The sequence below is a fragment of the Callorhinchus milii genome, unplaced genomic scaffold (assembly GCF_018977255.1).
Source record: "Callorhinchus milii isolate IMCB2004 unplaced genomic scaffold, IMCB_Cmil_1.0 Scaffold21, whole genome shotgun sequence".
Lineage (NCBI taxonomy): Eukaryota > Metazoa > Chordata > Chondrichthyes > Chimaeriformes > Callorhinchidae > Callorhinchus > Callorhinchus milii.
In genome coordinates, this window is record NW_024704762.1 from 2,016,611 (window position 1) to 2,044,295 (window position 27,685).

At 45.9% G+C, this 27,685-nt stretch overlaps 2 protein-coding genes across 2 annotated transcripts in view; one reads left to right on the top strand and one right to left on the bottom strand.

The window, feature by feature from the left end:
• mydgf (myeloid-derived growth factor) overlaps positions 1–14,490 on the top strand; it is a 32,157-nt gene extending 17,667 nt beyond the window's left edge. Inside the window, exons 5-6 of the mRNA XM_042342738.1 lie at positions 11,815–11,887; positions 13,100–14,490. Coding sequence (XP_042198672.1) covers positions 11,815–11,887; positions 13,100–13,179 — 153 coding nt within the window. The 3' untranslated portion in view covers positions 13,180–14,490. The remainder of the gene's footprint in view (positions 1–11,814; positions 11,888–13,099) is intronic.
• A 2,473-nt stretch (positions 14,491–16,963) lies between these two features.
• On the bottom strand, positions 16,964–27,037 carry LOC103188127 (protein Largen-like). Its single transcript, XM_007907974.2, has 2 exons — positions 26,653–27,037; positions 16,964–17,629 (listed from the first exon to the last, which is right to left on the bottom strand). Exons 1-2 carry the CDS (start codon positions 26,794–26,796, stop codon positions 16,964–16,966), a joined length of 810 nt encoding a protein of 269 aa, XP_007906165.1. The 5' UTR covers positions 26,797–27,037.
• Between the last annotated feature and the right edge of the window lie 648 nt (positions 27,038–27,685).

A 27,685-nucleotide genomic window follows, 5' to 3' on the forward strand; every position in this document is an offset into this window, starting at 1 on the left:
TTCAAATGCTAGGATTATTATTATTACAGGCTCTTCCAGGCCCCATGTGTTCTGATGATTTATGAAGCACATATGGACTGTAAATCAGTGTCATCTGCAGGAACAGTGGTGATGCATCACTGACTGCTTTCTAGAAATTGGCATTGACAATCGCCTTCATTTTAATCCAAATACCAACCACTCTTTCTACAAAGATTTTTCTTTTAACTCTTTCTTTCTATCTATCCCTGTCTTTACTGTTACTAATGGGACAGTTGTAACCACACTAGATTATCCTTAGAACCACCAAAGAGTTTGATGAGTAGAAACTGTCCTTCTCACAACTTCTTATCTATTGCAACCGTTCTTGCCTTCCTCTATTTCATTGTTTCATCCTCATCCTCGCTTTTAAAGCCATCCGCAGTCACGCTTCTCCCGACCTCTGCGACCTATAACACTTTACCAACCTGCCCTCTCTCTGAAGTTTAGAATACTAATCCTTGCATTTGCTAAAGCGCTTTTCATGTCTTCTAGACGTCTCAAAGCGCTTCACAGAATATACTATAAAGTGAATTGACTATATATTTGTGGGTGAAATGCGGCAGCCAATTGCGCACAGGAGCGTCCCAAAAACAGTCGTGGATTGAAGGGACAAATTTATTTTTTTTGTTGAGGGATTATTATCAGGCTTGTGGGGTAAGGAAACTTGCCGAAGGGTTCGCCCTGCCAGGTCTTTCGCTTGTGAGGCGACCTAACCACTGAGCTACAGGACTCCTACAAGTTGTTCTGCCTAACAATTTTCAGAAGAAATGTTCAGTCAGTTCATAAAGTACCTGAAGTAGCTTGTTTCATTATTGATAGCTATTATTTTGTTTAACTCTGATGTGGTTGAACTCTCCCTTGATGACCTTGACCACAGCACTCCCATCCCCTCTCCACCTCCTCATCTCCCCGTGTGCTTTTGTCAGCTCTGCCCACATCTTTGGAACTCCATCCCACAGTCCCTTCATCCTGCTCCTTCCTTTGCCTCCTTCAAAGCATATCTCAGGACCATTCTCTTCAACTGTGCGCATTCGGCCACCCTCCTATCCCTACTCCCCACCCCGCTCCTTCACCCCCACTGATCACAACCCTCTGCTCGGGACGAAATCCCTGACTGTCCAGCGCTTTGGGACGTCCTTCCAACGTGAAACATGCCCTACAAATGTAATTTGTTCTTGTTGTAGTCATTCCGGATAGAATGACTGTTCTTGGCTGCTGTTCATTGGGGATAGGTAGTACTAGATGTCTGTGGTGAGGTGTGGAGAGGCAGTCACACAACCTCCTTGCTGCATCCTGTCACCCTCGTCTTCAAAGCCTGCCTGGAGGGCGTACTATCACAGTTCTCGATCAAGGATTGCCACCTCACGTTTGCAAGGCACCAGCTTGATTTTTATCCGACTATTGATATGATGGTTAAGTAGGCTTCTCTGAGACCACTTTCCGTGTCTGCCAGCACTGTCGGGCATCTGAGATAATGGATCGGCCTTGAAATATTTGTGAAATTGAAGCACGCTGCGTTTGAAAAACTATTGAGGTTTGATCACACCTTCAGTAAAACCTGCTGTAAATCATATCTGTTGAATTTATGATTCCATAGAAGGTAAAGCCAGAACAATACATTAAATGCAGTAGGACAAAAGGACACAGAGCTCCATCACCGCCTAGATGCTGCTGTCAATCAAAGTTATTTGGAAGGCATCCAAAACCCTTAAGCGTCTGTCTGTTCTGGGAACAATATACTTCCATTTAATACTTTGCAAAGTGGCGGATGTTTGCTGGCCACTGTGAAACATATTCCAAATTATGGCCAGACTTCGAAACCTACTGCAGTCATTGAGCAATCTTCCAACAACAACAACAAAATTACATTTGTATAATGCCTTTTGCGTCGGGAGGATGTCCCAAGGTGCTGGACAGTCAGGAATTAGGATCTCACACAGAAACCTCTCACAGTCAACAGACACCGGGGACTTCATTCAGTCTGGGCTACGTTTGAATCCAGGCCACTCAGTCTCCCTTTGCCCGTAAGTGTCCCTCCAATTTTTCTCCCCACCCACAGCACGAGACATCCTGGTCAAAGGCAAAACCACATCCTCTTAGTCTGGGATCAGGGCTCAGTGTGGTTCCTTGTTCTCCTTTGCTGACACTATTTACCACTCCCATGTTTCTTCACAATCTCTTCTCTCCGATTCACTTGTTCCACTCTGGACTTTCCTGTTTTCAGTCCTACTTCCGTTGACTCTTCCAACGGCTTCTGCTCCTGCCCTGCTTGGTCATATGCAGTATTCCTCAGGGTTTTATACCTTTCCTGATGTATATACTCGCCCCCAACTGTGATATCATCTGCAGGCTTGAGGGTCCAGTTCCATGTAAATGGTTAACATCCAACTCTACTTCTCTGTCTCTGCCCTCGACTCTATGGCCACTGCTGTTCTGACAGACGGACTGTCAGACATCAAGTCCTAACTTTTCTCCAACTCAACTGAGGCTCTCCTGCTTGGGTTTCCCCAGCGACCTACTCACCTCACTCGCTGAACGTATCAAGGTTGTTCATGCTAGTGGAACCTTGATGTTTTATTTGACCCTCAACTCTCCTTTAGAATGAATGACTTTTTGAAAGAGCAATCCGATCAGTTCCATATACCTACCTTTTCCCCAATACCCCAGTAATTTAGATGACTACCTAGTTGCGTTTTTTAAACTCATCTGGATTATTAAAGATCATTGTCCACTCAGTTACCAGTAAGACTCAGCACTGAGTGACCTAACTCCTGGGCCCTTCTTGATCTCAATAACTCATCCAAGGTGGTGCCATTACCAAACTAGCCTCGAGGGGGAGATCCAACATGGCTTCACTGCGCTTTTTGAGATTCCTCAAAAAATATATAAATTACGTTAGGAGACAACAGAAGCAAGCAATTTACTGACAAAGCCATAGCGTAATCAAATCAATTTCTTCTTGAACGTTTCTGCTCCCTCTGCAGTGTAAAAAAAGCTTTTAAAAAGAAAACACATTAATCGTCTTTACTGAAAGACTCTGAAATTCAAAGCTGTTGCCCGGGATTTGTGAATCCATTTTTCTTTAGACAGCACAAATTTCCCCCTATAGCTTATCCAGCTACATTTTGACCTTTCTCACTGAAAAACGGAAAGTCGATTTGAATAATAATGTAGTAAAACACAGCTCTCAACCTTGATTTCTTGGAACGTTAAGCCTGCCTGTTTAGTTGGATGTTAAAGATCCCATGGTCGGATTTGAAAAGAGAAGGTTTCTCTCTCACAGTGTCTTCGCCAATAATCCCCCAAATAAAATTAGTCATTCGCTCCATAGTTGTTTGTGGGTACAACTGGCTGATGTGCTTCGCCCACAAAATACACAGTCACTACACTTTACATTAAATACTATGAAGTGCTATTGAGACATCTCAATGGTGTGATAAGGCACTATATCAAATAATCCCTCCAATAAAGAAAATCGGGTCATTCATTCCACAACTGTTTGTGAGACACTGCTGTGCGCAATTGGCTGCCGTGTTTCACTCACAAAATACACAGTCACTACACTTAATATATTCTGTGAAGCACTCTGGGACGCTACACTGCGTGAGGGGCGCTATATAAATGCAAGATGTTGATGTTGTCTCAAACATGTGAAAAGGCGCTATATCAAATGCAAGGATTGTTATTATTAGCTACCGATTGGTGACAAAGGCAACTGTCTGCCACAGTATTATTCCAGTGGGCGCGGTGGGGTGGGGGGGGTCTCCGTGTGCGAGACGAGGCTGGAATCTGGGGTTAGCAGTGGAAGGATGTCATCAGAAGGTCAGCCTTTTGATTTTGATCTTCACGCATCAATAAAAATGGTTTGAACTGTCAGTTATCTTGTTAATTAAGCACCGCACCAAGCTAAGTCATGCAAAAAAGCGATCAGCGTAGCTGCGTAATTAGGTTGTCATTTCACTTGAAGACCGCCAAAGGATTATTAGCAGAATTGACTTCCCTGCAGCGCTGTCACAGCGTCCCCCGTTTGGGTTTAGCTTCGGTGAGCAATTCAATAAATAATTAACCTTTTGCGCTGTGCGGTTGTTCAGTTTGCAGCTGGTGACATATTGAGGTTTGAGCTACATAACTCTACAGATGGTGCTCACTGTTTCGCCCACAAAATATACAGTCAATTCACTTTACAGTATATTCTGTGAAGCGCTTTGAGACGTCTCGAACACTTGATAAGGCGCTATATCAAATAAAAAGATTATTATTGTGTGTTGAGTCATATAGCTTAGTGGTTAGAGTGCTCGCCTCGCAAACGAGAGGACCTGAGTTTGATTCCCGGGCAGAAAGAAACCAGCAAATTTCCTTACTCCACATGCCTGTTTATCTAGCAGCAAGTAGGAACCCGGTTGTTAGTCGATTGGCAGATCGCTTTTCCGGCGGTAATAATCCCTTCAAAAAATAATAATTTGATCACTCAATCCACGACTGTTTGTGGGACGCTGCTTTACGCAATTGACTGCCGCGTTTCGCCCACAAAATAAACAGTCAATTCACTTTACAGTCTGTTCTGTTACCTAAACGATTTTAGATGAGTGTAAAGAATCAATTTCAGTCCTTATTTCCTCATTTCAGATGCGGGTGGGGAGAGGGGTGAAGACTGAGATGTGGATGAACTTTTGAAAGTACAGTAACTCCCGCTCAGCGTTCGCTCTGCAGCAGTCTGCAGTCACCTCGTCTGTATGGGGAATCGGGAATTAATTAAAAATGTTATGGAGATTTGGCACATTGCTTCTTATGAGAGTTAACAACTGAGAACAGCAGCGTGCAGTGTCCTTGACGTATAACTGACATTTCTAAGAGGAATTGAAAATATTTGTGCTATCTATCTATTTGTATCTGTGTCTGGGCCTAACTTGGTGTCTGTGTCTCTCTCTGTCTTTGTGTCTGTGTCTCTGTGTCTGTCTTTGTGTCTCTGGTGCATGTCTCTATCTGTCTGTGTGTCCCCCTTCTCTATTGAAATCCTTATGAACCTTTAGAACCGAGCAGGGCAAATAATAATAATAATAATTCTGATCTTCATGCTGATGTGAGAATTGCAACTCTCTTCAGTAGAGGGTGTTTCCATTTTATAATAAATCCAGGCTTGAGCTGAAAGGTTTAGCTGACAGTCAAGTACAAGCCATGCACTCTTCCCAGTAAATCGAATACCTTTCTGCTTGGCAGATATTCCAGATTGTAGCTAATTTTTTTTGAAAGGCTTTCTCTTGACGTGTGCTGTATACATTAGTCAATTTGGCTGATTAGCAAATGGAAATGTTAACAGCTTGCTATAGACCAACCTTGAGAGCTCACAGCATGTTAGCAGGTTCCTTGGCCTGGCATTTTACACAGCTTTTATGAACTGATAATACCGAGACCTTGTAAAATACTTGTTATTGGGTATCCGTTTGTTAAACGTTACAGAACTCGTTACTTTCGGGTTACCTTTGGACGTGTCTCGTAGTAATGAATTATTCCACCTTGAACCCTTTGCTCCCAGTTTCAAGAACAGCAGTTTACACTTATCTGGTGCCCTTCACACGAGTTAGCATCTCAGATTGCTTAACAATGGCGTAGTTTGTTGCTGAGCCGGGGGATAAATGTAGTGACTGGAAGCACTCCCAACCTGCAAGTCCCAATATGAAATTGAAGGATTTTTATTAATGTATCATACAAAGCCATATGTAGCTTTCTTTTAGGAAATAACATTATGGGATAGTTTGGGACATATGTGCATGTGACTGCCTGGAAGGTGGAAGGCGAAACTGGATGGAACGTGGTTTTTTTTGTCTAGCATTTCTTATGTTCTTATCTAGTCACTCAGATGAGAAGAATGCAGTATTTAAAGGGTTTGCTTTAAAGGGACCTTTCTTTCAGTATTATTGCTATCGTTCTGATTTTTGGGGCCTTTGCACTTTTTCGCTCCATCAGTTACAACTATGTTAATAGCAAACGGATCTATTTATGAATGGGGCTGACAGCAGTAATAAGTTTGAATCCAGGTCTGCGCTGAGTAAACAGGCAGTAGTTGGGGCTATCCTGGGAAAATCCCCCTCCTGGCTACTATCTAGCAGAGTGGTCGTAATAATCCTTGCAATTTGATGTAGTGCTTTATTATGTCGTTGAAACGTCTCAAAGTGCTTCACAGAATTTAGTGTAGAGTGCAGTGAGCGACTTCCTTCTGACTCAGAGGTGGGAGTGCTAGCAACTGACACCCAGCATGTGTGGATGTAAGGCAGGATCGTGGCTTGACTGTGATGTGCCCCACACTATTTGAATATCCTGCTAACACGCTCACACTTGGAATGACTGTGTGAGAGAAACCTGCTGGAGAGTAGATAGAGAGAAATGGGGGAGGAGTGTGAAACGACTTTGGGAGAGTGTGAAGAGAGATGTAGAAAATTTATGATATAGTTAATAGCAGTACTACTTTGTGATACTCTCCTTCACTGTTTAATAATAATCCTCGCGTTTGATATAGTGCTTTGCATGGCTGAAGAACATCTTAAAGATCTTCACAGGATTTACCATAGAGTGCAATGACTGTGTAATTTGTAGGCGAACACAGCAGCTAATTTCCACACAGTGATGTCCCACAAGCAGCCATGGCGCGAGTGACCAATTTTATCTGAAAGATTGTTGGCCAGGACACCGGGAGAGAGAAACTCCCTTCTCTTTTTGAACAGAGTTTTGGGATCTTTAATGTTCATCCAAACAAATGGGGCCTCGGTTTAATGTCATATCTGTAGGGCACCTCCGACAATGCAACACACTCCCAGCATTGCATTGGAACGTCGGCCGAGACTATATAGACTCAAAAATCCTGACACAGGGCTTGAACTGGCAACCTTCTAACATTTCAATGTACCGCTCGAGAAAAATAACAGTATCAAATTCCTTACGATGGGAGCACTGTTTTAAGTGGGATCTTGGAAGCAAACTAGTTGAATTACAGATTGATTTTCTTTCTCGCAAATGGCTGGAGCAACGTGAAGACAGGCGTCCTCTATTCTATTTCACGTCACGTGTCGAGACTCTTGTATTGTGCCGTTAGGCGCAAGGGATGTAATTCTTATTTCATCCCATTTGGTGGGTTGTTAACATCATTATATCTGTGTAGCTGTCCTGCTAGCTCGATGCAATGTCGTTAAAGAGGAAGGTTTTTTTATTACTTGATCCGACGAAGCAGATGTCATTTACACGGTTCATTTACTGCGTCAAGTGGCGGTGTGAAGGACAGCCCACGCACGCAAGGCATTGGAAGGGCATACCCATCACGTCTTACAGTAAGCCTTCCAAACACACTCAGGGCAGTACTCTGCCCCCACCCCCTACAGCCGACTTTCCGCCTTAACCGTTTTGTCACACACTGTCCGCAGCTCTTCTTTGATCATTCAAAATGCTTTCAAAAGTTGGTTAAAGATAATAATAATAATCCTTCATTTGATACAGCGTCTTATCACGTCGTAGAGTCACTGTGTGTTTTGTGGTCGAAAGATATGTTGATGTTGCGGGCTGATGTTAGAGATTAAATGCAATCTGGTTGTCATTTTAATACTGTACTAGATCTTTCAAATATGGGACCTTTAATCTTTAAGCTCTCTGCTTTATTGTTGCTGGTTCCTCCCTCCCCACCTCCGGTGCTCATCATTGCTCTTCTGAATTTTCCTCTCTTATTCCTCCCGAGCTCCAAATCCCCTGTCCTAGCCTTCTTCCTCCTCCCTGCATCCTCACTGTGTTGAAGTCAAGGCTCATCACATCATCTTTTCTAACTCATTCATCTCCCTCACTCTTCCCTTCCTCCTACACTCTACAAAGCCTCCTCACCTCCCTCAGGCTTCCTTTCCTCCTACACTCTACAGGCTTTTAAAAGCAAATCTTTGGTTGACTTAACCAAAGCTTCTTGATTTAGTTCATCTTCCCTCCTACTTTTTCCATTAGTGGTGGCTTTATGCACATGCCTAGCCTGTCTTTGCTTACTTAACTTACCTGCTACTGTGTCACTGAGCGGAGGCGGTGACCAGCCCTTGAATGGCTTTCCTGGCATTGCCAAACGCAGCTGGTCGCCCTCTTCTGCGGCAGGTTGGCTCAAGGTAGCAGGAGTGCCGAGCCAAGACTATAGAAATCCCATTCACCACAACTAAGGCAGCGTTGAGTGATTAGCTGGAGAGGTGCTCACCTCATTGTTATATTTTAATGCCGTTTTATGTCCCTCTTTAATGAGAAAAAGCTGGAGCAGAGTCTAAATTACTGAAAGGTTTCTCAGCGCACACGTCTAATTGCAGACTAATTAAACTCTCCCTGTAAATCCTGCAAAAGGTAATCCTTTCTGTTCTTTAGCTGTAAGGCTGATATTTAAGAGCAAAATAGTTTCTTAGTTTCTGTTCTGAGCTCCACCTGTTCTGGCAGCGTTGACTCACCCAAGGCTGTTTTTCGTGGCTGATTTTTGGTGGTTGTGTTTCACCTCAGGTATCGAGCACAAAACCAGCCAACCAGGAACGCTTAGTCCATCACACAGGGTCCTTCCAGCTCACAGGTGCCAAAAGTCACCTCCCCCTCCGACCCCCTCGGCTCAGCATCATGTTCCGCCCCTGTCGTACCTTAGGTCGTACCTTTCTCACCGTCATCACTTTGTCTCGACGATTGGCTTCTCCTCCACCCCCCGTACTGTCTCATGTGGAGTCCCTCAGGGCTCTGTCCTCGGTCCCCTCCTCTTCACCCTCTATATGCTCCCCCTGTGGTGACATCATCCGCAGACATGGAGTTAACTTCCACATGTATGCGGATGACACCCAACTCTACCTTTCCTCCTCTACTCTCAACTCCACGACCACCGATGTCCTGACAGCTGTCTGTCCGACATCGAGTCCTGGACGAGAGACTACTTTCTTCAGCTCAACGTGCGAAAAACCGAGGCCCTCCTGATTGGCTCACGTCAGCGCCTCCGCACCTCAGGCGCCGACACCATCAGCATCCAAGGCTGCACTCTCCACCTCTCAAAGCCAGTCAGGAACCTCGGCGTTTTGTTCGACCCTGAGCTGTCCTTTCTCCCTCACATCCGCACCACAACTGGCACCGCCTTCCATCACCTCCGGAACATCGCCAGACTACGGCATTACCTCACCCCTCACGCGGCTGAAACTCTGGTCCACGCCTTTGGCACCTCAAGGCTGGACTATGGGAACTCTCTCCTCGCCGGCCTTCCCGGCCCTCCCTCCACACTGCAGGTCATTCAGAACTCTGCAGCTCGTGTACTGTCCCGCACCAGACACCGCGACCACATCACTCCCACCCTCGCTCGCCTCCACTGGCTCCCCATCCCCCAGAGGATCGAATTCAAGATCCTCATCCTCACCTACAAGGCCATTCACGGCCTCGCTCCCTCCTACCTCTCCGACCTACTATCCCCCTACCTACCTGCCCGTACCCTCCGTTCCTCCGGCTCCGGTCTGCTCCACGTCCCCCGCCCCAATCGCCCTACCATTGGTGGTCGGGCCTTCAGCCTCTCAGCCCCGAGGCTCTGGAACTCTATCCCCCAGTGCCTTCGCCGCTTCCTCCCTTTCCTCCTTCAAGGCCGGTCTCAAAACCTTTCTCTTTGACCGTGCCTTCAGCTCCCCTCTCGACTCTCTTCCCCCGTCTCGCTCCCTCCCATCCTGGAGTCCTGTAGCTCAGTGGTTAGAGCACTCGCTTTGCAAGTGAGAGACCTGAGTTCAATTCCAGGCAGAGGGCGAAACCTTGGGCAAGTTTCCTTACTCCACACAGAGCCTAATAATAATCCCTCCAAAAACCCCAAACAATAATAAATTGGTCATTTTCAATCTACGACTGTTTGTGGGACATTGCTGTGCGCAATTGGCTGCCGCGTTCGCCCACAAATATACAGTCAATTCACTTTACAGTGTGTTCTGTGAAGCGCTTTGGGACGTCCTCCCGACGTGAAAAGCGCTATATCAAATGCAAGGATTATTATTATTATCCCTCCCCTCACCCTGACCATTTCCCCCCTCCTCGCTCCCTCCCCTCCCCTGACCATTTCCCCCCAATGCTCGGGTCATGACCCAACTGTGCAGCGCCTTGGGACGTCCTCCTGACGTGAAAGGCGCTTTATAAATGGAATCTTGTTGTTGTTGTTGTCAAACGCTCTGGGATTCTGCCCTGCGTGAGGGACGATATAAGCTGTTGTTTGGGTATGAACATTGAAACATCTTTGCCTTTGATGAATTCCCTGTGAGATGCCTCATTGATCAGTAGCTTTGCTCAGAAGGGAATGGACTTCAACCCTCTCTGGCCTCCTGTGCCAGCAAATAGAAAGAGAAGGCAAGAAGAGACTATATAGTAAAATGCCTTATTCTATAAACATAATCCACTTTGTTTCCCTCCTGAAGCGCTGCCTCATGCAAGTCTATGGTTTTACACAACATAGCCGGTCTGAACTGTCGATAGAATGAACAGGTGTAACAACTGAGTGCCCAACCTTATAATAATAATAATCCTTGTAGCTGACATAGCACCTTATCACGTCGTTGAGTCTTCTCATAGCGCTTCACGGGATATATCGTAAATTTAATTGACTATTTTTGTGGGCGAAGTGTGGTTAGTCTATCCTCTCCCCCACCCAACGACATACAGAGATGATGAACAGTGACAAGAGAAACTTTCAAATCTCGCCAAGGCTGGTAAATATTTTGCCATACAACAAAAGCTTCAGTAAAACCAACAGTTCATTTTGTTTCTGGAAACGAACAAAAAAACCTTTCAGAATAATGGAACAACAACAACAAGAACACCAAGATTCCATTTATAGAGCGCCTTTCACGTCGGGAGGACGTCCCAAGGCGCTGGACAGTTGGGTCAGGACCCGAGCATTGGGGGGAAATGGTCAGGGGGAGGGGAGGGAAGGGAGGGGGCGAGGAGGGGGTAGAGAGTCGAGAACAATCCTGGTGCCAGGTTGCTTTGGAGCAAGGCATGTTTTATGGCACCTCGTCTGGGTGTGAAAGTAACAACCTGTCTGTCTGTCTGTCTGGAGAAGCTAAAGCACGGAATGAATTTAAGGGTGTCTTTAATTACACCTCCTGAGTCTACAGAAGCCAATCTCGACTGTTTCCTGTCCTGCTTTTAAAGGGACGCTGACCTCGGGAAAGTTTTTTGGCTAGATAACTGGGGAGCGTCCCTCCAGGGAGAGAACGGACATTTTGTTTCAGACACAGAGAAATTTCCATGTGAAGGTGGCATACATGTGTGGAACGCAGTCTGTTGTGGATATTAATAATAAATCTTGCATTTGATGAAACCCATTATCACATCGTTGAGACGTCTCAAAGCGCTTCACAGAATATACTGTAAAGTGAATAGACTGTATATTTTGTGGATGAAACTAATATTAAGTATGGTGATGGGTTTCCGCACGTGCCACTGACATAACAAAGTACCTAACGTCTGCTGATCAGTGGTTTAAAAAAAACATTTGTACAAAGACTTTTACATTTACCTTTCCCCCCCCAAAAACTGGCACATCAACATAAAAGGATTACAAGAGATTTAACATTATTAATGAAGGTGTTTAATCCCAGATCTTGTTTTTTTAAAAACAATTCTGTCCAGAAGAAATTAGAGGATTGTCATCTTCGTAAGAGTAGAGCTGATATAACATGATGTTTGTCAGAAGAGATGGAGATTGCTGACGCATCTGGTCCAGGAAGTGTTGCGAGCAATTGTATCACCTACTTTCCTGCTGCTGACGTTTCTCTCTTCCCTCTGTAGTCTCAGGCCGCAGGCGGAGGGCGCAGTGATATTCCCTTGAAGCCAGAAGAATACGTAATTGGTGAGAATACAGGTAAGAGCCAGGGGAGCGCTGTGTCGTCTCTAGTAGAACCATTCGTTCACTCATTCAGCCATGCATCCAGTCGCAGAGATAATTAAACACGATTACAAACGTTATTGCGATCGATATTGTGTAACTGCTTCACGCAATAGTCCAGCAACTCAGATGTGTAGCTTGCTCCCAAGTGTCAAAAGTGTCTTATTTTCACAGCTTTGAAATTTAGGATTGAAAAGGTCCCCTTGAGTGCATTGTGTGGGCGAGAGTGAGCTCTGCTACACAGCGTGGGGCTTGGGTCTGAAATAGTAATTTAACCCCGTATAGACTAGCTATACTGTCAGTCACCTCTTACCTGGAATCCGGTCTAGATTAAGGGTGGGGGGGGGGGGGCGCGGGAGAGGAGCCAGGAAGTGGCAGATAATCTGGCAAAGTGAACAGAATAAGCATTTTTTTAGTTTAATTCACCAATCCACCAATTACAAACTAACTTTAGAGGCTGGTGGTGAAGTGAGCACTTGTAAATGCAGAGTTTGGTAACACTTTGTATGCCAAGACCTAGTTACAGTTTTACGACGGTCCTTTTGGTTTATGGCCAGAGCACAGATCAGTGAATAAACCCTTTGTGCCCCATCGACACCTCGCTTCTCCTTATCTTTTCGCTGCCAGCTCACACTCCCATCACTGGGTGGAAACGCGCACATTGTGATTCACTGTTTGATTGCCAAAGCGAGCCATCAGTTTTTGACTTGCTTATATTTGCAACTTCCCGTGCGAAACACGCTATGAAAAGATGGCTCGAGTTAGCAGTGGCCACACATGTCTGTGCCCGTGTTAAGCCGGTTACATCTGTCACACTGTCAAATCATGACAGTGAAAAGGAGACTGTGGGGGAATCATTTTAACAGTCATTATAACCTTGCCCTGGGGATGGTGACCTCCTGTTGCCCCGCAGTCAGGAAGGACACTGGCGAGCTTGCCACTTTGAGCCCATGCTGTCCAGTTTTTGTTCAAGAAAAGCATTAATCCTTTTTTTGCAACAATCTAATTTGTGTTATTTCTTCCTGTTTAGTTTTTAAGAATAAAAGGGAAAAAATTTAGGTTGGCAGTAAAATGTACCTCTCGATAGCACCAATCACCCCACCGACCTCAACACCCCAACCCGCCAATTTTCTATTGGCCCTGGTTATCACTTTACCGCAGTAAAAGCCTATTTTCCTCTCATTTCAGTGGCACACAAGGTTGGATCGTTCCGCTCTGAGCTCTCAAAACTGGTGATAGTCGCTCACTCAGCGCACGATGAACTCTGATTGAAACAAAGTTACTTTTGTGAAATATTTTTTCAGCAAATGGTTGAAAGTCGGTTTCGGAACCTGGGAAACATTAAATGGCATCTTTGCATTCTCTGCCTGTGATTATTTTCTCCCTTTCCCCCTTCTTTATCAATCTCTACGCCCAGAATCCCCAGCCTCCGCAAGGCAGTGGGATCATCTAGTCTACAGCCCTACACGTCTTTGGGTGGTTTGAGGCCTGAACGGTGAGGCAAGATGGATAGCCTTGCTGCTGGAGCGCTTGGATCACCAATAGATGCTTCATGCTTCATCTACTGCCCCGTTTGAGACCCGAGCAAGAAAAAAAATAACTATTTGAGGTTCACTTGAGGCTGAGATTTGAACTCTGACCCTCCACACTTTTAACCCCTTGACTGCTAGGCTGCGCTGACAACCAAAATACCAGTTTGCAGTCTACACCTGAATTTACACCGATTGATTGCAAGCTGTGAATCGGGAAGAAAAGTGTGATCAACTTGTATCCTTTGGAGACAGATTTGTTCTCGATTACGTGCAAGTTTCTCAATGATGCAGTCTCAATGATGCTGCAGTACAGTGTTCTCCAACTAGTTTGACATTAGGGACCAGCTCAGTCTCTTAAAAGGTGGTGGGCGGTTAGTCAAGTGAGCTCCTCGGGTCACTCAGTCTACAGTCATCTCTAGTGTACAGACACCGTTAGTCCTTGGAGAAGCACTGCTGTACAGGAAAGTCAACACAACACTGATTTCTGAACCGAGAATATATGCCAAAAATATTTGGGAAACGTAAAACATTTATAGAATCATACAATCTTGCAGCTCAGAATGAGGCCATTCGGCCCATTGTGCCTGTGCTGGCTCTTTGAAAGAACTGCCAACTAGCTGCACTCCCCCATTTTTACTCCATAGCTCTGCAAATTTTTCCTTTTCAAGGACCTATCCAATTCCCTTTTGAAAGCTACTATCAAATCCACTTCCACCACCCCTCCCCCTCCCAAATAAGATTGTGTCTCCAAATTAACTTTGGGCTTTGATGTGGTTTTCTTTAGAAATGAGAAAGTTATTCATACACAGTGATTTTTAAATCAAATGCAACCTGGAGGTTTAATTCGCGGGAATAATAAATACTTTTGTAGATGCTACATTGCCAGTTTTGATTTATTTTCGTTCCTGGGCCTTTCTTTCATAATCCCAATGAGATTGTATAACCAAATGGCTGTGTACTTTGGGTGTACCTTGCACTGTGACTAGGACTGTATGTCCCTGTACTATTTACTGTTTGCCTTCTACTCTAAAATATCCTTCATGTGAAGTGTTGTTTTCAATCATTTGTTCCAGAACAGTTACAAAGAGAAATAAATTGCTATAGTAAACTCTTAATTAATAGATCATTTGTGTATAACTTTACCATGGAACAAAGAAAGAATTCTTACAGTGCTTTATTTTGTCCGAATCTTTCAAAGCGCTTCTTATGTAATTACTGTCAAGTGTAGTGACTGTGTGGCCAGGGGAGAAAGTGATCGAGTCTAGGAATGGACCTCAAAAAGTTGTAAAGTTTCAGGGCTAAGATTATGTTTTGAATCTGCTGCGCAAGTCTGTGTGTTTCTTAGTTGGAACTGGTTGCAAAATCTTATCTTTAAAAGGGAAAATTAATTAATGGGGTTAGGACGGATGAACAAAATCTTGCCAGTGATTGTTTTCTTGTGATCCTGTGCTTTGACCCAGGCCGAGTCTCGAGTCTCATAATCTAGGCTGATATTCCAATACTAGAGTAGTGGTGCTTTGCATTGTCAGACCCATTATTTGGAAGGAGAAGGGAGTCCTGGTCAACCACTCCCCAGATACAAATGGTCATTCATTCCATGGATGTTAGTGGGACATTGCTGTCCAAGCAACTGGTTGCCACACTTGCCTACAAAATATACAATCACTGCACTTACCAGTAGATCCTACGAATCGCTTTCAGGCATTTCTACAACGTGTGACAAACTAATGACAAATGTAATTGCTGTACTTGCCTCAAAAGAGCTTCACACAAATTGGAGTTAGCTTTGGTGGTTAGACAGGTAAACGCAGCAGCTAAATCTGCACCAGCAATGTCCCACACTCGGCAATAAAATGAAACGCACTTTCTCACATGGCATGGAGTCCCGTGGTGTAGTAGTCAGCGCACTCGCCTCGCAAGTCAGAGGATCTGGGTTCGATTCCCGGGTGGGGCGAAACCTTAAGCAAGTTTTGCTTATTCCATGGGCCTCTGTTTATTTAACAGTAAGCAGGAAACCGATTGTTGGTCGATTGACGGATCGTTTTCCTAATAATCACTCCAAAAAATGAATAAAAATAATAATTTGGTACTCAATCCACAACTGCTTGTGGGACAATGTGGTGCGCAATTCATTGTCGCATTTCACCCACAAAACACACAGTCAATTACTTTAAAGTGGATTCTGTGAAGCGCTTTGAGACATCTCGACGATGTCATAAGGAGCTTTGTCAAATGCAAGGTGTTATTGTCCTTATTATTGAGCACATTTCAATAGATTGAAAAGAAAATACTGCTTGAAATCTGAAAGTAAATTTGGTGTCGTAGTGGGGTGGCAACATCTGAAAGAGAGGTCCCAGTAGGTGAAACATTACGATAGCTTGTCAAATTAGTGCACATCATTCTATCATTTCCTATTTTTATTACCAATTAATTGAATGGTCCATAATGTTAACGCCTATTAGCTGAACAAGGCATTAGGTAGTGAAGCATTGCGAAACCATTTAAAATCAGATGAGAGGATGATGTATCTGGATTTGATTATGCAGCACTGATTTAATATTCAATGGCCTCCAATTCCCTAGCGACAATTCTCAAAGCTAACCTTTCCCAGCACAATTTCAAAGAACGCGAGATATAATGATAATAATAACCTCACGTTTGCTACAACTCCTATATAACGGAGGCCTTAGCTTAGTGGTTAGACCTGGGTTTGATTCCCGGGCAGGGCGAAACGTTGGGCAAGCTTCCTTATTCCACAAGCCTCTGTTTACCTAGTGGTAAGTAGGAATCCGGTTATTAGTCGATTGGCAAATTGCTTTTCCGGGGGTAATAATCCCTTGAAAACAAAAAGAAATTTAAAAAATAATAATTTGGTCACTCAATCTGCGACTGTTTGTGGGACACTGCTGTGCGTAATTGGAGTGTTTTGCCCACAAAATATACAGTCAATTAACTTGATAAGACGCTATATCAAATGCAAGGATTGTTATTATTATATAATGTCAACGTCTCAAAGTACTTGGGTAGGGAAGTGCTGTAGATTACAGCGACTGTATAGTTGTAGGTGTGAAATGAAGCCATGAAGTGAATGACCAATCTGTCTGGAGTAATTTTGGGCAGGACACCAGGAGAGGCTCCTTTCTCTTTTCGGAGAGCATCTCTTTACATCCACCTAAAAGGGCATACAGGTGGGACCGAAGGTTAGTCCATCACTTTGGGATAGCTGGAGACAGAGGTGAGTAACACTTTGCGGAACAGTTTTTGTTGTTGCCCGAGGCCATGTGGGAGGGAAAGTGAAAGAAACAAGACAATACTGGCAGCCCAGTAAGTCTCTTAATATACAGGTTTCTCGGCTAGTTTTCCATTGATACTTTTTGAAAATTTGGCAGCACTCACCTGCCTGTGGTTTCCTCTGTCTTACTGATCTCAGCAGTCCAAGGTGACAGACAGACAGACAGACAGAGAGCCTGCGGAAGAGGTGCCTGGTTTGAAATTCATTGAAATTCCCTCCAAACAAACGTCAAACCGTTGTCGATGTGGACTTTCTCAGCGTTGGCCTGGGATTTGTTGGCCGTGATTTTGTACAGGGCTTTGTGTTGATGGCAGTGGAGCTTTCCCCAGTATCGCCAGGCATGGGGGGCCGAATTAGATGGCACGGGGGCTCCTGTGAGTTTGTGAGGCAGTGTGCCTGACCAATGCACGTGTCCCTCTGCTGAACAGTGACAGTGGAGCCAGGGCGAAGCACACAGTTTGAGGAAGGCTGGGCAAAGTGACCGGAGTTGACCATTGGCTGCCTATGTACTCTGTCTTTCATTTGAGGCTGCGTTAACCAAGTTGGACAATTGATATCCAGACTGCAAGCTGCTTTACTGCCCAAACGGTGATCTCTCGGAGGATGGGTCCCATGAACCAGGGTCCCATTGCTTTTGTGACTCTCGTTGGCACATGATGACCTCGGTAGACTAGTCACCCTGACTGGTGTTCTCCTGGGTGGTGGGGGCGGAGGCTTGGATTTGCGGAGAACTGTCAGGATTGCTCCCTCTTTCCTCGGCCGATCTTTGTGCTTCTCCAGTGTGGACATGGCCACTCCACTGGAGCTGCTGTCCAGTGTGTCGCTTCGGTAACTCTCGCTCTTGTCCTCGCACAGGTTCAGGTCAGAGGTCAGATGGTCTATTTGCCCCACCACCTGTTTGTAAGTGAAGACAACACCACTTTTAGTTGCATTTGATCTCTAACCTTGCAATAGAGATACATAGAGTGATGTAGCACAGAAAAGGCCATTCACCCAACTAGTCTGTGCTGGTGTTTATTCCCCACACCAATCCCACCTTCTCTCCTGCACCCTTGCAATCACACAGTCTAAGCTGACACTCCAGTGCAGGGCTGGGGGTGAAAAAAATGCAAGGGGTGTGTTGCATTGTTAGAGGTCGTGAGAAATCAGCTAAATCCAGCCAAAACCAACTCAGGGTAAAGCAGCTGAATGTTAATGCTGAGTGACTACAGACCTCTCTGTACTGCTCTGCCCCTCAGACACTTCCTCTGTGTGAACAGCAGCTCATTGTGAAGGTGGCGTACAGCTGAGAAGATGACAGGAAGGACCATTAAACACTACAAGTTGCTTGTAAGCACTACAAAATGCTGGACTCGTCTGAAAGGCGGCATCTCTGACGATGTATTGCTCCTTCAATGATACGGAAATGTCAGCTCATCAAAGCAACTGACTGGAAATTGCCCCCTGTGGTAGCGTTTGGTTATAAAACGTCTTCACTTTCCTCTCAGCTCTGGGTTGCAGATGCTTTTGCAGAGAGCTCCACTGTCTCACACTCACTTTAATGATCTATTTTCTCTCTTCCTTCCCCCTCCCCAACCCCCACATAGCTCAAATGTGTTTGGTTTCTTTCCCATCTAATGGGCGATGGCTCAGCTCACCTTCCTGGGTTAGCAAGGGTGAAATCAGCCGCGGATCCTGATCCTGATCCCATGCCCCCTGCTGGATTTTGTAGTAGTGAGAACGTCAGGTGAGGATAAATTGGAGCTCGACAGGTCCCTCCCCCGCGCTCCCTCCCAAAACACATACACGTCGTGTAACCTGCCAGCACTGGCTGTAGCACTTACGCAGGAATATGGCTGTTGGGGCAAGGTACCCTAGACACCCTTCGAACTATTCCCCACTAGAGGGAAAATTTAATCAAAATTTATGATAATCTTAACCATTGTCTTTCATGTTGAGGGAGGGATGTACAAGCACTTCACAGTAAAGAAGTCGTTGGCCAACCTGTGGCCCCCGTGCCGGAAGTGGCCCGCGGAGCGTCAAGAAGGCTCCAAACCCTTCACCCGAACATTCGCCCGATCGTTCGTCCGTGTTCGATCGGTAGGTAGTGTGTTTTCAGTTTTATCGTTGATTGCATATTTCGGGATTTATGGCCCAAATCAAGAAATATTCAATCCACAAAATGTATTTTGTTGGCCGACCATATAGGTTTCCCACCACTGATATAAAGTGTGTCGACTGCATTTTGCAGTGAAACGCAGCACCAATTTGTGTACAGCAACGTCCCCACAAACAGCAAAGACCAATTCCATTTGAGGGATGGAACTCCCTTTCTCTTTTCTTTAGAAACCTAGAGTCCTGTAGCTCAGTGGTTAGAGCACTCGCTTTGCAAGTGAGAGACCTGAGTTCAATTCCAGGCAGAGGGCGAAACCTTGGGCAAGTTTCCTTACTCCACACAGAGCCTAATAATAATCCCTCCAAAACAAAACAATAATAAATTGTTCATTTTCAATCTACGACTGTTTGTGGGACATTGCTGTGCGCAATTGGCTGCCGCGTTGCCCACAAATATGCAGTCAATTCACTTTACAGTGTGTTCTGTGAAGCGCTTTGGGACGTTCTCCTGACTTGAAAAGCGCTATATCAAATGTAAGGATTATTATTATTATTATTAAACCGGAGGAGGCCATTCAACCCCTCGAGCCTGTTCCACCCTTCTATTAGATCATGGCTGATCTGTACCTCAACTCCAATTACCTGCCCTTGCCCCGTATCCCTTGATCCCATTACTTAACTTCCATCTATCCATTCAGTCTTGAAAATGTGAATGGATTCAGCATCCACAGCCTTTTGGGGGAGAGATTTCCAGATTTCCACTACCCTTTGGGTGAAAAACTGCCTCCCGATTTCACTCCTAAATGGCCAAGCGCTAATTTAAGATGATGCCCCCCTTTGATCTGGATTCCCCCACCAGAGGAAATAGCTTCTCTGGTGGGGGAAGATGGCAGATGGAACCTCGGCTTAGCGTCTTATCCGAATCGCGGTTACGATTCAGGAGTCGGGGGGGGGGGGGGGAAATGTTGGGGAAAAAATATCTGCTGCCAAACACCTAATAGGATTGTACTCTGGCCACAGCCTCTGTGTTCACTTCATACACACATCAGTCAGAGCACAGTGAGCAGACACCTTAAAGCTCTACATACTGATTTACAGCTTGCATTCTGCCACTCAGCTCCCGCTCAGCTGAGTAATGGAAGCTTTGTCACCACATATTTCACTGTAAGTAGGTAGTAATTTCACTGTAATATATATTAGGCTCTTAATTCTATTAAAACTCTGCGTTCAAACAGCAAACTAATTCCTCTAATGTACTCCCCGGTGAACTCCACCATACTGCAAGGATTATCAGTCTCTGAATCAGAGTAATTTCATCTTTAATTCTCATTAATGGCCTCTCATTTTATTGAGCCTTTGATCGGGTTGGATCCTATAGGACTGTTCATTTTGAGCGAAAGCTGCACGCTTAAAGCACGCTTGAGCAGGAAATCGTGGGATGAAAATTTATTGTGTTCCCTTAAGAGCAAATGAATAATAATAAAAAATATATAATCCTCACACTTGGTACATCAGGAGGATGTCACAAAGCGCTTTGCAGGATTTAATGGGAAATTGAGTGACTGTTTCTAGGCAAATATGACAGTACACTGTCCCACAAACAGCCATGAATCGAATGACTAGTTTTATTTGTGGGATTGTCAGACAGGACAGTGTTGTCGAACTAATCATAATAATAATCGTGATAAGGCGCATTTGATATATAGCGCCTTATCAAGTCTTCGAGATGTTTTAAAGCGCTTCACAGTAAAGTGAATTGACTGTATATTTTGTGGGCGAAACTCAGCAGCCAATTGCGCACAGCAGCGTCCCACAAACAGTCGTGGATTAAGTGACCAAATTATTATTTAAAAATGATCTGCCAATCGACTAACAACTGGGTTCCTACTTACTGCTAGGTAAACAGGCGTGTGGAGTAAGGAAACTTGCCTAAGTTTTCGCCCCTCCCGGGAATCTAACCCGGGTCCTCTCACTTGCGAGGCAAGTGCTCAAAACAATACACCACCGGACTCTAGAAGAGGATCCATGAGAGAAGGTGAGAAAACTGTGGTAACAGAGACCAGTTTACGTTAACACCAAGAGCCTCATACTTTTAATTAAAATATACATTATTCCACATTTACAGCCAAAGTAAATCGTTGAGGTGTCTCAAAGCGGCTCATAGGATTTTTACTGTAAAGTGTAGTGACTGTGTTTCATGGCCAAAAGTGGCAGCTGATTTTTGCACAGCAATTTCCCATAAACAGTCACTGCGCTTTACAATAAATCCCCTGAAGCACTTTGAGGTATCCACCCGAAGAGAAAGCCGCTATATCAAATGCAAAGATTATTAATATTATTTAGTCATTAGATGTGCAGAGATCTTCTACCCGACTCCCAAACCCTTCAGTGCGATTTGCCTCTCTCCTACCCCCCCTTTGTTGTATAAGTGATATCTCCATCCGAGGAGCCCAAACACCAGCTATCAAACACCAGCTGGGTCCCCCCCCCAATCATCTAGAAAACCTTAGGCAAGTTTCCTTACTCCACACGTTTCTGTTTACATAGCAGTAAGTAGAACCCAGTTATTAGTTGATTGGTGGATAGCTTTCCAGGGGTAATAATCCCTTCGGAAAGAAAAATAATAATAATTTGGTCACTCAATCCACAACTGTTTGTGGGACGCTGCTGTGCGCAATTGGCTGCCGCGTTTCGCCCACAAAATACACAGTGAATTCACTTTATAGTATATTCTGTGAAGTGCTTTGAGACGTCTCGAAGACATTATAAGGCGCTGTATCAGATGCAAGGATTGTAATCATCAGATCACACCTCTGCGCACCTGTGATGACTCAAAGGGTAATAGCGTTTATCGATAGTGTGTTTCCATCACCTCAGCTGCCTCCAAGGCTCAGTGGTAATGACAGCGATGGCTGACACTGCCCAGTGGAAGGTGGAGCAGGAATCGGCTCGAGCCCACTACACAGCGAGAAAGTGCATGGCATTGATCCAAAAATTAGCTTTGTTTAGTTCTTATAGTGGGAACCTACAATCAAGGGTACTTAGTTCTAATTGCAGTGTCTATTGAATAAAGCCTCTCACATCAGCCATTTGAAATACAGTACGTTAGTAATCTGACTGCCGGCCTCCAGCAAAGTGTATCACTGGGGGTTAATTTGCCACATTCTTCCCGTTGGAAATTCCCGCAGCATTCCGGCTTGGGAATAGAGCACCTCAGAGCAGGTTTCCCGCAGGTCCATGATGTATCTCAGTGGTGGGTGGGCGAAAATGACTACGGAGGGGTTTCTGATACCCTGTCCTAAGAACATAAGAATTTGTTGGCAAAAGAAGACCAACAGCCATAATAATAATAATAATAATAATAATAATAATAATAATCCTTGCATTTGATATAGCGCTTTTCACGTCGGGAGGACGTCCCAAAGCGCTTCACAGAACAGACTGCAAAGTGAATTGACTGTATATTTGTGGGCAAACGCGGCAGCCAATTGCACACAGCAATGTCCCACAAACAGTCGTAGATTGAAAATGACCAATTTATTATTGTTTTTGGTTTTTGAAGGGATTATTATTAGGCTCTGTGTGGAGTAAGGAAACTTGCCCAAGGTTTCGCCCTCTGCCTGGAATTGAACTCAGGTCTCTCACTTGCAAAGCGAGTGCTCTAACCACTGAGCTACAGGACTCCACAATTCCGGTTCCGTCCATCCTGGCCATGGCATGGCATGTTGTTTCCAAACCCGACACTGAATCCCAACATGTTATTTCCTAACATAAATCTATGTAATTTGTTCTCGAAAGACCTGCCTAAAAGTCCCCACCTTTAAAGCTCTTCACGGTCTTGCTCCTCCCTACGTCTGCAACCGGACACCCTCTTCCTCGCCCCCTCCTTCAAGTCCCATCTCAAGAGCTTCTTTCCGATCGTGCTTTCGGTCATTTTTCTTCCTCCAGCCCCCCCCACTTGCCCTCCACCCCTCTCTGATCCCAATCCACACCTCAGGGGCAAACTCCTCATTGCTCAGAGCTTTGGTACATCCTCCTGACGTGAAAGGTGCTGTATAAGTGCAATTTGTTACTGTGATGATATTACCCTGACCCCCCTCCCCCACACATATACACCTTTCACTGACAGTGATTGGGAGCAGGAACCTAACCCAAGGGAGTTGAGGCTGATCCTGGGTTTCTGTTGCTGTCCCAGGCTGTGACTTTACCAAATAAACCATCTGGCAAGGCAGCAGCTTCTTGGTAAGCTACAGCATTGTTATTCTGTTCGTCAGTTATTATCGGCGGAGGATTCAGTTAGTAAAATGGTTGCGATTAAATACTAGCTTCGGCTCATTTGATCTCATCCTTCCAGAATGCCCACCCCACCACGTCCAGACCTCGACCACCCTCCCGATATCCCATTGGGTCCAGAGATACCCACATAATCCACAGATGTTATCCTATCAGTCTGGGCTGGATTCGAACCCAGATTCATCCTTCGGGTGAGACATAAAACCGAGATCCCATCTGCCTGCTCAGGGTTTATATATATATATATAGGTGGACTATTCAAAAAGAGAAGGGAGTTTCCTGGCCAACAATTCCCCAGATATAAATTGATCGCTCACTTCATGATTGTGGAACATTGCTGTGCGCAAATTGGCCATATATCCATTTTGAGATGTCCTGCTGCTGTGAAAGTCACCGGCTGTGTCACATGTTAAGGATTAGGATTATATTTCTGTCCTTGAGGTCCAGGGGGGGCAGAGTGTAACCCACTGGAGCATACAAGTTCCCCAGTCATATTTAGTACCATTTATCAAATGCAATTTAGTCATTTGGATGACAGTTCCTCAACCTCAAAGTGCTTGATGCACACAGTCTCCTGTGGTAAGTGGATATCCACTTATATTTCACTTACATTTCTGCTTACATTTTACAAGCAGTCTTGAAAGGGCTTCAGTCAGTATCAGTGTAATATTGCTCAGATGGCAAGGCAAGCCATTGTAATTTATTGTCATGTCCCCAGCTCTTGCGGAACTGCTACTTTCAGGGTCTTGGGAACAATGCACCTCTAAATTGCCCACATCAGCAACAACTTGCATTTACTGCCCTTCACACAGGGGAGCGTCTCGGAACACTTAACAGTGGCTATAAGCACGGTGACTGTAAGCACGGTCGAAGAGGAAGGTCTTCAGGCGTGATCTGAATATGGGGAAAGAGGGAGCAAGGCGGAGTGATTGAGCGAGAGAGTTCCAAAGTTTCGTGGTGTAGTGGCTGAAAATTGACGAGCAGGAGGCCCAAGCCAGCCAAGTGGAGGCGGTGGGTGGTGGAGTGTGGAGTGGGGATATCAGAGAGTAAAGCAATTTGTAGACGAGTGTGAAGATCTTGAAGTTGATCCATTCTGTGTGAAGGAGCCAGTGGAGCCTTGGCTAGACCTGATGTGATGAGGTTATGGAGTTTAGAACGGGTGAGCAAACGGGCAATGGAGTTTTGAATTAGTTGGATTCTGCGGAGAGAGGAACTGGGGAGACCAGCGAAGAGGGCATTGGAATAGACGAGACGGGAAGTGACGAAAGCGTGGACGACGGATTGGGCTGCGTTGAGCGTGAAATACGGTCGGAAATGGGCAATGGTGGAGGTAAGTGGTCTTGGTTAGAGACCGGATGTGGGGATGGAAGGACAGTTGCGGAACAACCCCGATGTCTAGCTCACGCGCAGGTTCGGCAAGTCTTAGGAAAGGCCGAAGAGGTTGAGGAGATCAGAACCGCAGGAGAGAATACATTGACGGGGGCCGAGGATTTTGGCTTCTGTCTGGTCAACATTCAACTGCAGGATGGTCCCGCACTTGGAACCAATAGAACTACTTCCTGTCCTGCAGTCATTGACCTTGTAATGAGAGCCTCTGCTGGCCGCGGTGATTAAACATTTGTTATTTGTGTTTGGGAATCTGCCCTCACTGCCCATGAGTGTTCCTCGTCAACAGTCTCTCTGCAGGACCCTGAGCTCAGCCAGGCTGTCATCACAATTTTCACTAAAGAAATTTTCCCGGACATCAAGCTTCCTGCGGAGGTCCGATTTGAGGACACAGCAATAAACCGTACGAGTCACGGTGCTGCCTACGTCACGGTTACAGTCTCAGTAAAACGCGGCGGCCACAGCCTGGCATTTGCTAAAGAGGCCACATCACCTGCCAAATACACAGTCACTACACGAAAGTGCTTACAGTCACTTCCCCCAACCGCTCGGGCTTGGCGTCAGACTCCGCCACTGTTAAGTGCTCCGAGAGGCTGCCCTGCGTGAAGGGCGCAGTGTAAATGTAAGTGCCGTGCCTCTGTGTTTTACTGAGACCGTAACGTGATGCCAGCAGTGCAGCCTCGTCTGGTTTATTACTCAGCTATTCCCCGTCCCGTGGAACGCATGTTAGGCCAAGGTCCCGTGTAGGGGTGGACGGGCAGATCGCTGGGGAAAGAGAAGAGAGTTTCTCCCAGGGTTTTGACTAACAGCACTGCCGAGAAAATATTCGTTCATATTCATGGCTGTTTGGGGGACTTCGCTGTGCGCAGATTGGCTGCTGACAAACAATTCCTCGCGAAGCACTTTGAGACATGTTGACATTATAAGCTGTATCAAATCCTCTATCAATTGATATTCAGCGAGGCTGAGTTAGCTGGAAGGGAAGATCAGGGAGGATGAAATCAGCCAGGCTTCCAGCTGCTGATCCCTAACCAGATGGTGTGTGAGTAGGGATCTCCGGTGGGACAGGGCGGCTCTCTCAGCTGCTACACCCTAACCCATAGACGTACATCCTGTCAGAGGCAAACCCTGCTGCTCACCAGCCAGAGGAGCCCTGAGCCACACGCAGCAGGCAGGACACAGATACCAGCTCCACCACCAGTTATTGCTCTCAGCTGGCGTTATGGTCAAGACGCTACAATCAGTCTCAGGACCAGCGCAGAGGCCGGAGGGGTGTGTGTGGGGCGGGGGGAATTGGGCGCTGTGTGTGTGGGGCTGGGGTGGGGTTGGGGAGAATCAGTCAGGGTACCAGCTCCTGATCCTAATCTACAGGCAGGACACCAGGAGAGAGAAACTCACTTCTCTTTTCAGATAGTGCCATTGCCAATGGAGTCTTTAACATCCACCTGAACAGGCACAGACGGGACCTCAGTTTAACATCTCACCCGAAGGACGGCATCTCTGACCACACAGGTCTCCCCCCAGCTCCCACCATGTGGCTGTGGGCTCAAAGTCCCGACGTTGGGGGGGCTTGAACGCACGACTTTCTGACTCAGAGTCGAGAGCTCAACCGACCGACTGAGCCTTGAACATGAGGCTGGAGTCCGTCTGCGTAACCAGCCCCCGGCAGAAGGAAAAAGGGGGGTCAGGAGGGGGAGAGGGGGAAAAACTCAAAGCAATTTTTAAATTAAAAAATATACATTTTCACTTCAATCTACATTAAAGCGAAGGGACTGTTTGAAACCAAATAACCTGCGTGTTTTTATAAACTCACTGACTCACTCACTCCCACACTCACTTATTGCCTCCTTTATTTTGGAATCACGGCATCTCCTCCCTCTCTCTCTCCTCCCCCGCTTCCCCCCCCGCAAAAAAAACACCCCCTTTTCGTTAGAAACAAACCACGAGCAACAAATACACTTCCATCAAACCTCGCAATTCACGTCCAGCGACTGAACACATCATCAGTTTAACCTGTGATTAAAGCAGAGACCAACAACTCTTATTTTCAATTTTTTTTAAAAAAGGAGAAACTTTTTGTCCCCCTCCCTTGACTTGATGGACTATTGGAAGCTTTTAGTGCAAAAAAGGATGGAGACACTCACCTCCCTCATCTCGCTGGAGACGCTCTTTAATTCTCCCAGCACTAGCTCCAAGTCTTGGACCACACACATGATCTGCTCCTTCACTTTGTACTGAACATTTCGTCCCTTTAAATCCGCTGCAGTGCTGCTGTGCTGCCTGGACATCCTGAGAGGGGATTGCCTCTGTCCAGGCTGTCTCACATTCCCAATCCCAAACCCAATCCCATTCCCACTCCTCCCCTTTGCTGCTCAGATCAGCTCAGTGCTTGCCAGGCTACCTGCTTGTTGCAGGAAGGTCCTCTCCCTCTCTCCCTGTGTGTGTCTCTCTCTCTCTCTGTTCCAGAGCAGGAGTTTCTGCTGCATATTTTAATATGCAATCAGATGGGAAGACTTCAACTCTCTTAAAGCGGCCTCACACTTGCTGGAAGCCATCAATGCTGTCCCTGCTCAATCCACCCCATCCCTAACCTACACCGTAACCAAGCCGCCTACCTTTTGGCCCCTCGTTCCTTCCTTCATTCCATCGAGGATCTTCCCATTTGCAGATCCTCTCACTCGTTTTCAAGTCCCTTCACGCCCTGGCAGCCTCCCCTGCCTCTCCGACCTGCTTACCCGCACCCACCCACTCCACTCCACAACCCGCTCCCTCCGCTCGACTGGCACTGGCTTCCCGCTTGTCCCTCTTGCCCTCCGTTCCGGCCATCGGTGGCCGTGCTTTCAGCCGCTACGCCCCGAAACTCCAGAAGGCTCTCTCCCGCAATCCCTCCGCCTTCTTGCCTCTTCGTTCAACATCTTCATGTCCCGCCTAGAAGATCTTCCTCTTTGCCCGTGCCCACAGTCACCTCCCCCCGCCTCAGCGTTGTGCTCCGCCACTCTCTGGGACGCTAACCCTACGTGAGGGGCGCTGTGTAAATGCAAGTTGTTGTTGTTTCTATCTAAAAAAAATTATACTTTCTTCTGGTAGCCCGGCAGAGCGAACAGGGCGTTTGACACCACGAAGCGCAGAAGTTGTTTGAAGTTGGCAGTGCCACTGGGTGCTGCAGGGGTTTGGATG